The sequence below is a fragment of the Mirounga angustirostris genome, unplaced genomic scaffold (assembly GCF_029215605.1).
Source record: "Mirounga angustirostris isolate CCGP_5_RB_7025 unplaced genomic scaffold, mMirAng1.0.hap1 SCAF_6, whole genome shotgun sequence".
NCBI lineage: Eukaryota > Metazoa > Chordata > Mammalia > Carnivora > Phocidae > Mirounga > Mirounga angustirostris.
Window position 1 is genome coordinate 53,081,145 of NW_026991714.1, and position 15,139 is coordinate 53,096,283.

Genomic DNA, 15,139 nt, shown 5'->3' on the forward strand with positions numbered 1-15,139 from the left:
GCCTTCTATTTTCTGGTAGAGTGGACTGGGCTTCTTCTCAGCATGGTGGACTCTGGATTCCAACAGAGTAAGAGGAGAAGCTGCGAGGCCTCTAAATCCTAGGTTCTGGAATTTGAATAATTTTTACTCCCATTCAGTGAGTTAAAGCAAATCACAAAGCTAGCCCAGAGTCAATGAGTGAAGAGGTAGACTCCCTTTCTTGGGAGAAGCAGCAATGTCAGTTGCAAGGGGGCATGGACGCAGGAAGGCATGGATACATTGGGGCCATTGTCATCATGACCTACCACATTTGCTTTTTTTAAACTAACAATCCCATGTAGTGACCCACTCCCATGTTGTCTTTTTTTTTTTTTTTTTTTTTAGTAGGTTCCACGCTTAGTGTGGAGCCCAACAAGGGGCTTGAACTCATGACCTTGAGATCAGACCTGAGCTGAGATCAAGAGTCCCACACTTAACCAACTGAGCCATCCAGGCACCCCTCCATGTTGTCTTTTTTTTTTTTTTTAAGATTTATTTGAGAGAGAGAGAGAGAGGGAGGGAGAATGTGAGTAGGGTGAGGGGCAGAGGGAGAGGGAGAGAATCCTCATGCAGACTCCCCACTGAGCATGGAGCCTGACATGGGGTTCAATTCCATGACCCTGAGATCATGACTTGAGCCAAAATCAAGAGTCAGATGCTTAACAATCTGAGCCACCCAGGCTCCCCCTTCTCCATGCTGTCTTTTAATGGCTTTTCTGAGAGTGCCCTCTACTGGCATTCCTCCTATTCTTGTGACCCCTTTCCTTTTTGGTCTCTTCCATGAACTCCTCTTTTTCTTTTATCTCTGTAATGTTAGTTTTCCTTAGAAGAGTTAACTCTCTCCATCATTCTTACCTTATAATCTCTCTGTCCTTGTTCTCAGCTGCACTCATAATTTTAATGCTCTCTAAGGATGCTCCTCAAATCTGTATTCTTCCTTCCAAAACTCTCAGTACCATGCCTTTAGACTCATAAATTCAACTGTGGCTAGACATCTCTTAGATATATCACTGGTACCTAAATCCCCACTGAACTCATCTAAAACCTGTTCTTGTATTCCTGGTCTCAGTGAATGGGCTCATTACTCCTGTGATCACTCAGATCAATCCTCTTTTTCCCTCCTTTTCCAAGCTTTATCAATCTTACCTTCTAAATACTTGTCAAATATACCCCTTTCCATTCTTGTGTCTATTAATTTAGGACATTATAACCTCTTGCCTAAATAATAACCTTCAACTGGTCTTCCTACCTCTAATATTTCGATTATCAAACCACGGTGACTTATCTAAAAGACAAAGAGGACTATACCACTTTCCTGCTTAAAATGGCCCCTCGGGTCCTACAGCATTTTCCAAAGTGAGTTCCAAAGAACACTTGCTCCACAGAATGTTAATAGGGATTGCATAACAACAAAAAAAGTTTCCATGCTCAAGTTTGTTTGGGAAATGCTAGTTTAAACAAAGTTAAACTGGTTTCTTATGGAACCCCTTCTTGTAGAATATCTCAGAATTTTTAACATACTGATATGCACTGAGACTCTCTAAGAGGGAATATTGAATATCCCCTCTCCCACTTCCTCACAAAGCATATTTATTTGGCGGCAGGGTGTGGGAGCGGGGGGTGATTCAAGTAGTATTCCACAGGATTAGCTTATTACCTTCCAGGAAGAGTTTACCTATGATATCAAGTCTATATATAAGTACAAGGTCTTTTGTAATCTGTCCCCTACCTGTTTCTCTGATTCTGTCACCATTCTCTGCCCCAGAACTCGTCGTTTACTGCACTCACCATGCTGTTTCTCATCTCTGTGCATGCACTGATGATGCCTCTCTCTGCTCACCTCCTTCTCCACTCTGCTCCCCCCATCTCCATTCTTCATTTGGATAATTATGCTCATCTTTAAAACTCAATTGAGGTGTCATCTCTTTCAGGAAGTTTTTTCTGACCCTACCCCACATCAAGTTTAATTAGTTGCCCTGTGGTTACTATTATCCTTTCACATTTCCTACCCTGTTTTACAGGTCTATTTGTCTAGTTTTCCCCTTCCTTCATGAGGCTATGAACTCAAGCCTTGGATTACATCTGCAGTGCTTTGGCATGGGGCTTGGAACTGAGTAGACATTCAATAAACAAACTTAATTTAAAAATTCCCAAATCATAGTTTTCTTGAGCCAAACCTATTTCTGGATGGGCAGGGCTGGAAATACTATAGGTGTAATAATTATATATATGCTTCAGAACTGAACTCTGGGACATACCTTCCCTTATAGTGGGTGTCTTCCCAGGGCTATCAGGAAAGCTTATAAAATGGAGATATCTATTAACTGCCTCAGTGGCCCTTGGAATAAGGATAGCCTGGCCATTGCCTTTCTACCCTTTAGAATGTAGCTTCAGAGTTCATATGCTTTATCTACCCATAAATTATGGGTGGACCATTTTCCTATTTCCTGGAAAAGGAGCTGGTAAATAGATGACTATTACCTCAAAAAATAAGTAGAATGAATTCCCTGTTTTCCTGTAGTGACTATCATCCCTACAATTATAAAACTGAGAAAATGTGCTAACTGTAGTGGAGGTTGGAAACATTTATAAACAATGGGGGTAAGCAAGAGTACCTGGTCAGCACTGAGGAAGTAAGTTTAGGCAGTAGTCTTAGGAAGTAACTTTAATCTTTAATATTAGTGGCACCTAAAAGGTGTGATTTTTCTCCTGAATTTTGTTGGGTGGTTGACACAAGAATACAGTCTACTTATATTTATAAGATGTTTTATAGAAGCCTCATGGTAATCACAAAGAAAAAACATATAGTAGATGAAAGATAAAGAGAAAGGAATTAAAGCATACTACTACAAAAAATAAATCACAAAGGAAGCCATTTAGAGAAGAAAAAGGGAACAAAGGAACTAAAGAAACAGTCAGAAAACAATGAACAGAATGGCAATAAGTCCTTATCTATCAATAATTACTTTAAATGTGAAAGCTTAAATTCTCCAATCAAAATACAGAATGGATGAATGGATTTAAAAAACCCAAATCCAACAATATGCTGCCTACAAGAGACTCACTTTAAGGACACACATAGGCTGAAAGTGAAGGTTTAGAAAAAAGATCCCATGCAAATGGTAACCAAAAGAGAGCAGGAGTGCCTATATTTATATCAGTTAAAATAGACTTTAAGGCAAGGGGCGCCTGGGTGGCTCAGTCGTTAAGCGTCTGCCTTCGGCTCAGGTCATGATCCCAGGGTCCTGGGATTGAGCCATGCATCAGGCTCCCTGCTCAGTGGGAAGCCTGCTTCTCCCTCTCCTACTACCCCCCCTGCTTGTGTTCCCTCTCTCGCTGTGTCTCTCTATCAAATAAATAAATAAAATCTTTAAAAAAAAATAGACTTTAAGGCAAAATTGGTCACAAGAGACAAAGAAGGTCACTATACAGTGGTAAAGGTACAAATATATCAAGAAGATATAACATCTGTAAATATAAATGCCTAGCACTGGAGCACCTAAATATTTAAAACAAATATTAACAGAACTGAAGGGAGAAATAGATAGCAAGAAAATTATAGTAAGGGACCTCAACATCCCACTTTTAACATTGGTTAGATAAGGGACGCCTGGGTGGCTCAGTTGGTTAAGCGACTGCCTTCGGCTCAGGTCATGATCCTGGAGTCCCGGGATCGAGTCCCGCATCGGGCTCCCTGCTCGGCAGGGAGCCTGCTTCTCCCTCTGACCCTCCCCCCTCTCATGTTCTCTGTCTCTCATTCTCTCTCTCAAATAAATAAATAAAAATATTTAAAAAAAAAAAAAAAAAAAAAAAACATTGGTTAGATAATACAAACAGAAAATTAACAAGGAAACAGTGGATCTGAATAATACTTATAGATCAAATAGACTGACAAACATATACAGAACATTTCATTCAACACACCAAAATACATATTCTTCTCAAGTTCACATGGAACATTCTCCAGGATAGATCATATATTGGGTCACAAAGCAAGCCTTACCAAATCTAAGAAGATTGAAATTATATCAAGTATCTTTTCTTTATATCATTATAAAGATGGCATAAAACTAGAAATCAATGGTATAAAATGGTATAAATGGCATAAAACTAGAAATCAATAACAGGAAGAAAACAGAAAAATTCATAAATGCATGGAAATTAGACAATACACTCCTGAACAACCAATGGGTCAAGGAAGAAATCAAAAGGGAAATCAGAAAATATCTTGACAAATGAAAATGAAAACACAATGTATCAAAACCTATGGGATGCTGCAAAACAGTTTTAAGAGGGAAATTTATAGTGATAAATGCCTACATTAAGAAAAAAGGAAGATCTGAAATAACCTAAGTACACATCAAGAAATTAGGAAAAATAACAATTTGTTCTTCAGGCCCATTTTCATGGGCCTAAATTTAGCAGAAAGAAGGAAATAATACATAAAATAGAGACTAGAAAGACAGTAGAAAAAAAATCAATGAAACTAAGAGTTGGTTTTTTGAAAATATAAGCAAAAATTGCCAAACCTTAAGCTAGAATAACCAATAAAGAATGAGAACTCAAACCAAATTATAAAAAAGTGGAGACAATACAAACTGACACCATGGAAATAAAATGATTGTAAGGTTACAATGAACAATTATAAGTCAAAGAATTAGATAACTTAGAAGAAATAGATAAATTCCTAGAAATTTAGAATCTACCAAGACTGAATCATAAAAAAAGTAGAAAATCTCAGCTGACCAATAATGAGTAAGGAGATTGAATTAATAACACAAACTTCCCAGGATCCTCTTAATAGATGCAGAAAAAGCATTTCACAAAATACAGCATCCTTTCTTTTTTTATTTTTATTTTTTTAAAAGAATTTATTTATTTATTTGACAGAGAGAGAGAGAGCGAGAGAGGGAACAAAAGCAGGGGGAGTGGGAGAGGGATAAGTAGGCCTCCTGCTGAGCAGTGAGCCCGTTGCAGGGCTCGATCCCAGGACCCTGGGTAGATGCTTAATGACTGAGCCACCCAGGCACCCCTTCTTTCTTTCCTTTTTTTTTTAAGATTTTATTTATTTATTCATTTATTTATTTGAGAGAGCTTGAGTGAGAGAGTACAAGGAGGGGGAGAGCACCAGAGGGAGAGGGAGAAGCAGGCTCCCTGCTAAGCAGGGAGCCTGATGTGGGACTCGATCCCAGGATCCTGAGATCATGACCTGAGCTGAAGGCAGATGCTTAACTGATTGAGCCACCTAGATGCCCCTACAGCATCCTTTCTTAATAAAAACCCTGAAGAAAGTAGGGATAGAAGGAACATAACATCATAAAGGCCATATACAAGAGACTCACAGCTAATGTCATCCTTAATGGGAAAAACTGAGAACTTTTCCCCTAAGGTCAGGAACATGACAGGGATGTCCATTCTCACCACTGTTGTTCAACATAGTACTGGAAGTCCTTGCTTCAGAAATCAGACAACAAAAACAAATGAAAGTCATCCAAATTGGCAAGGAAGAAGTCAAACTTTCACTCTTTGCAGATAACATGATACTCTATGTAGAAAACTAGAAAGATTCCACCAAAAAATTGCTAGAACTCATGCATGAATTCAACAAAGTCACAGGATATAAAATCAACCTACAGAAATCTGTTGTCTTCTATACACCAATAATAAAACAGCAGAAAGAGAAATCAAGAAATCAATCCCATTTACAATTGCACCAAAAACCATAAGATACCTAGAAAAAAAACGACCAAAGAGGGAAAAGATCTATACTCTGAAAACTATAGAAAACTTATGAAAGAAATTGAGGAAGACACAAAGAAATGGGAAAGCATTCCATGCTCATAGATTGGAAGAATATTGTTAAAATGTCTATACTACCCAAAGCAATCTACACATTCAATGCAATCCCAATCAAAATCCCAATTAAAATAACACTAGCATTTTTCACAGAACTAGAACAAACAATCCTAAAATTTGTATGTAACTACAAAAGACCCTGAATAGTCAAAATAATGTTGAAAAAGAAAAGCAAAGTGGGAGGCATCACAACCCCAGACATCAAGCTGTATTACAAAGCTGTAATAATCAAGACAGCATGGTACTGGCACAAAACAGACACATAGATCAATGGAAGAGAATAGAGAACCCAGAAATGGACCCACAGCTCTATGGTCAGCCAATCTTCGACAAAGCAGGAAAGAATATCCAATGGAAAAAAGACAGTGTCTTCAACAAATGGTTTTGGGAAAACTGGACAGCAACATGCAAAAGAATGAAACTGGACCACTTTCTTACACCATACACAAAAATAATTTCAAAATGGATGAAAGACCTAAATGTGAGAAAGGAAACTATCAAAATCCTAAAGGAGAACACAGGCAGAAACCTCTTTGACTTTGGCCGTAGCAACTTCTTACTAGACACATCACCAGAGGCAAGGGAGACAAAAACAAACTATTGGAACCTCATCGACATAAAAAGTTTCTGCACAGCGAGGGAAATAATCAACAAAACTAAAGGCAACAGACAGAATGGGAGGAGATATTTGCAAATGACATATCTGATAAAGGATTAGTATCCAAAATATATAAAGAACTCATCAAAATCAACACAACCCAAATAAATAATCCAGTTAAGAAATGGGCAGAAGATATGAACAGATATTTTTCCAAAGAAGACATTCAGATGGCTAAGAGACACATGAAAAAATGCTCAACATCACTCATCATCAGGGAAATACAAATGAAAACCACCTCACACCTGTCAGAATGGTTAGAATTAACAACTTAGGAAATGACAGATGTTGGCAAGGATGCAGAGAAAGGGGAACCCTCTTACACTGTTGGTGGGAATGCAAACTGGCGCAACCACTCTGGAAAACAGTAGGGAGGTTCCTCAAAAAGTTAAAAATAGAACTACCCTAGGGGTGCCTGGGTGGCTCAGTAGTTAAGCATCTGCCTTCGGCTCAGGTCATGATCCCAGGATTCTGGGATCGAGCACTGCATTGGGCTCCCTGCTCAGTGGGAAGCCTGCTTCTCCCTCTCCCTCTCCCCCTGCTTGTGTTCCCTCTCTTGCTGTGTCTCTCTCTGTCAAATAAATAAATAAAATCTTAAAAAAAATATATAGAACTACCCTAGATGCAGCAATTGCACTACTAAGTATTCATCCAGAGGATACAAAAATGCTGATTTGAAGGTGCACCTGCACTCCAATGTTTATAGCAGCAATGTCCACAATAGCTAAATTATGGAAAGAGCCCAGATGTCCATTAACTGATGAATGGATAAAGAAATGTAGTATTTATATACAATGGAATATTACTCAGCCATCAAATAGAATGAAATCTTGCCATTTGCAATGATGTGGATGGTACTAGAATGTATTATGCTAAGCAAAATAAGTTAGTCAGAGAATGACAAATATATGACTTTACTCATATGTGGAGTTTAAGAAACCAAACAGATGAACATAGGGGAAGGGAAGGAAAAATAAGATAAAAACAGAGAGGGAGGCAATCATAAAACATTTAACTATAGAGAACAAACAGGGTTGCTGGAGGGGAGGTGGGTGAGGGGATGGAAAAAATGGGTGATGGGCATTAAGGAGGACATTTGTTGGGATGAGCACTAGGTGTTATATGCAACTGATGAATCACTAAATTCTACTCCTGAAACTAATACTACACTATATGTTAACTGACTCAAATTTAAATAATAATAAAAAAATAAAAACTTCCCCACAAAGAAAAGCACAGGACCAGATGGTTTCACTGTGAACTCTAACAAACATTTTTTTAAAAGATTTTTATTTATTTATTTTAGAGAGAGTGAGGAGGGGGAAGGGCAGTGGGAGAGGGAGAGAAACTCAAGCAGATTCCCTGCTGAACATGGAGCCTGATGTGGGGCTTAATTTCATGACCCTGAGATCATGACCTGAGCTGAAATCAAGAGTTGGATGCTTAAACAACTGAGCCACCCAGGCGCCCCTACCAAACCTTTTTTTTTTTTTAAGATTTTATTTATTTATTTTGACAGAGAGAGAGAGACACAGCGAGAGTGGGAACACAAGCAGGGGCAGTGGGAGAGGGAGAAGCAGGCTCCCCATGGAGCAGGGAGCCTGATGCGGGGCTCGATCCCAGGACCCTGGGATCATGACCTGAGCTGAAGGCAGACGCTTAACGACTGAGCCACCCAGGCGCCCCCCTACCAAACGTTTTAAAGAAGAAATTTATGCCAGTCCTTCTCAAGTCTTTCAAAAAATTGAAAGAAGGGAACACTCCCAATCTCATTTTATGAGGTTAACATTATCCTGATACCCAAAAGCCAGATAAGGACACTACCAGAAAAGATAAATACAAATCAATACTGTTGAAAAATACAGATGCAAACATTCTCAACACAATACTAGCAAATGAAATTCAACAGCACATTAAAAGGATCATGAACCATGATAAAGTGGAATTTATCCCTGGGATGCAAGGATGGTTCAATATCCACAATTCAGCCAAACACCACATTGGTAGAATGAAAGATAAAAATAATATGATTTTCTCAATAGATGCAGAAAAAGCTTTTAACAAAATTCCACATCCTTTCATGATAAAAACTCTCAGCAAATTGTGTATAGAAGAAACATACTTCAGTATAATGAAGACCATATGCAACAAACCCACAGCTAACATCATACACAATGGTGAAAAGTTGAAAGCTTTCTTCCAAGATGAAGAACAAGACAAGGATGCCCACTCTTACCATGCCATTCAACATAGTACTAAAAGTCCTAGTCAGAGAAAACAGGCAAAAAGAAAGAAAGAAAGAAAGAAGAAAGAAGAAGAAAGAAAGGAAGGAAGGACGGAAGGAAGGAAGGAAGGAAGGAAGGAAGGAAGGAAGGAAGGAAGGAAGGAATAAAAGGCATCCAAATCAGACAAGAAGGAGTAAAACTGTCTCTGTTTGCACATGACATGATCTTACATATAGAAAACCATAAGGGGCACCTGGGTGGCTCAGTTGGTTAAACAGCTGCCTTTGGCTCAGGCCAGAATCCCAGTGTCCTGAGTTGGAGCCCTGCATTGGGCTCCCTGCTCGGGGGGGAGTCTGCTTTTCCCTCTCCTTTTGCCCCTCCCCCACTCATGATCTCTTACTCTCTCTCTTTCTCAAATAAATGAACAAAATCTTAAAAAAAAAAAAAAACCCTAAGGAGTCCACCAAAAAACTGTTAAAACTAATAAACGAATTCAGTAAATTTGCAGAATACAAAATCAACATAAAAATATCATTTGTATTTAAATACATTAACAAGGAATTCTGTGATATAGAATTAAAGAAAATAATGCCATTTACAATAGCATTAAAATCAATAAAATTCTTAGAAATAAATTTAACCAAGGAGGTGAAAGATCTGTACAATGAAAACTATACAACACTGATGAAAGTTATTGAAAAAGACACAAATAAGTGGAAAGATATGTTCATGGATCAGAAACATTAATATTGTCAAAACGCCTATATTACTTAGCCATTATAGATTCAATGCAATCTCTATCAAAATACCAATGGCCCTTTTCACAAAAATAGAATAAACAATCCAAAAATGTGTATAAAACCACAAAAGAACCTGAATAGCCAAAGCAAGTTTGAGAAAGAACAAAGCTGGAGGCATCACACTTCCTGATTTCAAACTATACTACAAAGCTATAGTAACCAAAACAGTATAGTACTGGCATAAAAACGGACACATAGACCAACAGAACAGAATTGAGACACCCAAAATAAACCCATGCATGTATGGTCAACTAATATTTGACAAGAGAGTGAAAAATACCAATGAGGAAAAGTTAGTGTTTTCAATAAATTGTGGGAAACCGGGGGATTCACATGCAAAAGAATGAAATTGGGCCTCTATCTTATACCACTCACAAAATTAACTCAAAATGGATTAAAGATTTAGATATAAGACTGAAACCATAAAACTCTTATAAGAAAACACAAAGAAAAAGCTCCTTGACATTGGTCTTGACAACCAATTTTTTAATATATTACCCAAGACACAAGCAATAGAAGCAACTGCAACTAAAAAAGTTTCTGAACAGTAAAATAATCAATAAAATGATAAGGCAACCTATAGAATGGGTGAAATTATTTGCAAACCTTATGTCAGATAAGAGGTTAATATCCAAAAAATATAAGAAACTCATAAAAGTCTATAGAAAAAAACCCAAATAATCTGATTAAAAATAGGCAGAGGACCTGAATAGACACTTTTCCAAAGAAGACATACAAATGGCCAACCACATGTAGAGGTACTCAATGTAACTAATCATAAGGGAAATGCTAATCAAAACTATAATGACAACCTATGGAATGGAAAAAAATATATTGCAAATGACATATCTGATAAAGGGTTAATATCCAAGATATATAAAGGACTCATAAAACTCAACACCCCAAAAAACAAATAATCCAATTAAAAAATGGGCAGAAGACATGAACAGACACCTCTCCAAACAAGACATGCAGATGGCAAACAGACACATGAAAAGATATTCATCATCACTGATCATCAGGAAAATGCAAATCAAAACTACAGAGAAATATCACCTCACACCTGTCAGAATGGCTAAAATCAAGACAAGAAACAACAGGTATTGGTGAGGATGTGGAGAAAGGGGAACACTCTTGCACTGTTGGTGGGCATGCAAACTGGTGTGGCCATTGTGGAAAACAGTATGGAGGTTCCTCAAAAGTTAAAATAGAACCACCCTCTGATCCAGGAATCACACTACTGGGTATTTACCCAAAGAATACAAAACCCCTAATTTAAAGGGATACATGCACCCCTATGTTTATAGCAGCATTATTTATAATAGCCAAGATATGGAAGCAGCCCAAGTGTCCATCGACTGATGAATGGATAAAGAAGTGGTATAATATTGCAACGACATGGATAGACTGGAGAGTATAATGATAAATGAAGCAAGTGAGTCAGAGAAAAACAAATACCATATAATTTCACTCATATATGGAATTTAAGAAATAAAACAAACCAAGGGAAAATATAGAGAGATAGAGACAAACCAAGAAACAGAACTATAGAGAACAAACTGAGGGGAGGTGGGTAGGGAGATGAATGCAATAGGTGATGGGGATAAAGGAATGCACTTGTGATGACCACCAGGTGACTAAAATAACTTGAAAAAAAAAGTATAATGAGATATCACATCACATCTGTTAGAATGACTATCCCCCCAAACACAAGAGATATATGTTGGCTAAGATGTGGAGAAAAGGGAACTCTTGTGCACTGTTGGTGGGAATGTAAATTGATACAGTCACTACAGAAAATGATATAAAGATTCCTCAAAAAATTAAAGCTAGAACTATCATATATTCTAGCAACCCCACTGGTATACGTCAGAAGGAAATGATAATAGGATCTCAAGGAGATCTCTCTACTCCCATGTTTCTTTCAGCATTATTCACAATAGTCAAGGCATGGAAACAACCTAAGTGTCCACTGATGGATGAATAAAGAAAATGTTATCTATCTATCTATCTATCTATCTATCTATCTATCTATCTATCTATCTATCTATCTATCATCTATCTATCATCTATCATCTATCAATCTAATAATGGAATGTTATTCAACCACAGAACAGTCATTTGTGATTTGAGGACATTATGCTAGGTAAAATAAGTCAGACAGAGAAAGACAAATATTGTATGATTTCACTTATGTGTGGAATCTAAAAAAAAAAGAAAGTCAAACTCATAGAAACAGAGTGAAATGGTGGTTTCCAGGGATTGGGTGGTAAGGGAAATGGGGGCGATGTTAACCAAAGTGTACAAACTTCCAGTTATAAGATGAATAAATTCTGGGGCTCTAATATACAGCACGGTGACTATAACAATTCTATATTATATACTTGAAAGTTACTAAGAGAGTGGATCTTAAATCACACACAATCACGCACAAAAAGTTGTAATTATGTGAGATAATGGATGAGTTAACTAATCTTACCATTGTAACCATTTTGCAATATATATGAGTGTATCAAATCATCACATTGTACACCTTAAACTTACACAATGTTACATGTCAATTATATCACAATAAACCTAGCAAAAAGGGAAAAAAAAGAACACAATTTACTTTTCTCTCTTGGTAGTTCTTTAAGAGGTTGAGATGATTAGTTAACCTTTGAATTAATACTTTGCACTATCCTGCTCCAGAAAGATGATGCTATGATGCTGTTTATATTACTAAAGAAAACTCTGAATTGTATAGATTTTGAGTTTCTGAAGCTAGGAAACTTGGTATCTTTTCTTGCATCCAGGATAGTACTTTGCAAAAAGATGAATATTCAGTAAATATTTAAATTGAATGAATTTTTTTGCTGCTACAGGATTTTTCTGGTAAAAGTATACTTTCCTATAATGAATTCAGTACTAATAGTGAGGACTATGTAAAGGTAAAGCAGAATATATTATATTATATTATGTTTGATCCTTTGTAATGTTTATTTAAAATTGTATGTTTAGAGTAGCTTTGAAAAACAGTGTAATGATGGAATCCTCAGTGTAGAGGCAGCCCGGATATTAATTGGTGCAACCAAAACCTATTGCCCCATCCGAGGAAAGTAAGTATAATACTTCTTAAATTGTTATTTCCAAAATCAAATGGGTATATGGTAAAAAAAAAAATCAAACTGAGAGTTAAATGTCCAGATTGATCTATCTATTTCTCTCACCTATCTTCATCTATCTGTCTATCCATCCATATATCCATCTACTTCTTATTTTACTTGTTTACATTTTTTCCCACTGAAGGTTCATAACTTTGGTGTCAATAGGAGATTCTGGAGGAATATCTGACTACAGTGTAATTAAATAAGAGACTAGGGGAGCCATGAAAGAGAACCTATGTAATTTCATATACTATTATATTTATCTTTTCTTTGTATCATGTTTACTAAGTTACTGGATAAAGGTAGGTAGGGAAGCCTGGAGCCTGCCATTAGTCAGGTGGAGCAAGCCTTGAAGGAATTGACCCAACTGATGGACCTTGGCAGTGCAATTAAATTTGATAGGAAAAGTTCAAGTATCTTGGAGATATGTCTATATCTGGTCATAGTCCTGGCAAGCATTCATTAATGGATGATCCAAGACAAAGCTTGTGGGGGCAACAATGATAGGAAATCCTGCCAGGTGATAGTTAACATTTCAACAGTCTGGTAATCTATCTGGGAGATCTAATATCAGTTCCTAAAGTTTGGGAAGGGTAGGGCCTTCAGGGCCTTGGAGAGGCTGGAGCTAGGCGAGGCATGACAAAGGGGAGCTTGATTCTGAACCCCAAAGAATTGGTCTGGAGAAGCTTTAATTATGTTCTACCTCAAGTCAAGAATGGTTCCAGGGACAGAGGCAGCAGGGGTTTCCTGTACCTGACCGTGGGTGGGTAGGTGGATGGATACAGAGGCTCAGGACAGAGCATTTTTAATAAACTTTCCCTTTTTATATTACCCCAAAGTATAGCACTTTATTTTTATTTTAACATATATGTCTATTTTTCTCTGTTAGATTCATGAGTATTTATGATGTTTCAACTTATGTAAGAGCTAGAAGTTGGCTTATGAAGTTTAAAAACATGTTAGCTTTCTTGGAATATCATAAAGATAAGGCATCTCTTATTATGTATGGGTAGGTATTGTAAACCTTTAATAGCAATATACTTAATAATACGACCTTTTCCACATTGTCAACATTGAGTAAATTGATTTTCCTTATTAAAAAATTAACTAATATTATGGTCAACTCTTATTGATCAAGTGGTGAAGGAGCAGAGCACTTGCTTCTCTTCATTCTGTTTAAGCAACTTTGTTGATACCTCTATTAGAGAGTGGGTAGGAAGAAGAAACAGGACTGGTCATATTTGGACTCTTTAAGTGGCAATTGCCATGTCTTAGGGTCATATTACAAACTGGACTGCTTTCATATTCTTCTGGGTATAACATTGAGCAGGGGAGAGAAATATCAAACTCATGGCCTACATTTTCCTCTCAATTTCATCTGTGCCATGGGGTGATTCTGTTAATGTCCATAACTAGGAAAAATACAACATGGCCTTAATAATACCTGTAACCAATCTTCCAAAATTCACAAGATACAGATTTACTTAACTTGTGTAAACTCTTTGTTTTATCATAAGTTGTGAACTTAGAGCAGGAAGACAAGACAAGGTTTTTCTATTAACAAAAGATATAAAAATGAGAAATATCAGAAAAATTCATGCTACTAAATTTTGAGTGTTGACATACCTTTCATAACAAATCCTGATAATTTTTAAACTTTTTTCCATGTATTAAGTTTGAAGAGAAATAGAAGGAATTAAAACCCTAGGGTTTTGACATATATCTAGATAACTACTTTTTGTTAGGCTCTACTTAGGATGGATTGGAAAAATTAAAAAAATATATATGTCATGGTAATTCCTGAATAGAATATGTTTCCTGTTCTTACTTTTAAGTGATGCTGACATTTTCCTCTATATTTACTTGTTTCTTGCTTTTGTTGAATGAATCTTTGCCTTGTTTCCTATGTACTATTAGACTTGATTTTAAAAAGTGCTCCCCATCCTGATATAGATTAATAAGAGCTATATTTTTATCTTTCTCCATGATGATTATGTACAGAAAGTATGCTTTAGGTTTCTGCTTATTTATTTTATATTTTTATACTCTTCTTCAAATTAATGATTTGTTAAAACAAATGTTGAACTTCAGATCTCAATTGTTATGTTTTTAAAGTGATCTAACATTTTGTTGATCTCTTTTTTCCCCAGGAATAATAAATTTCTGCTTTTTGTATATCACGTGGTATTTTCAGAAGAATTTGAATATGCAGGACATGTTATAACAGTAATGTACATTTATCCTGTTATAATGCATCTATGGCCAATGGCAAGAGAGTTAAATGTGTCAGCACTTATATCAGTAAACAACTATTTTGTATTTTTATACATATTTCGATCAGCACTGAAGGTACTGTTTAAAAAAAAATGTATCCAATGAAAAGAACAATTCGGATATCTTTGAATCTATTTCTGTCATATTGAAATAATTTGATAC

General features: G+C 36.6%; 1 protein-coding gene across 1 annotated transcript in view; it reads left to right on the top strand.

Moving 5' to 3' along the window:
- The window catches only part of SLC9C2 (solute carrier family 9 member C2 (putative)), a 103,098-nt gene that overhangs the window by 45,230 nt on the left and 42,729 nt on the right, over positions 1-15,139 (top strand). Inside the window, exons 13-15 of the mRNA XM_064595527.1 lie at positions 12,558-12,655; positions 13,593-13,712; positions 14,854-15,052. Of these exons, the coding sequence (XP_064451597.1) occupies positions 12,558-12,655; positions 13,593-13,712; positions 14,854-15,052 (417 nt within the window). The remainder of the gene's footprint in view (positions 1-12,557; positions 12,656-13,592; positions 13,713-14,853; positions 15,053-15,139) is intronic.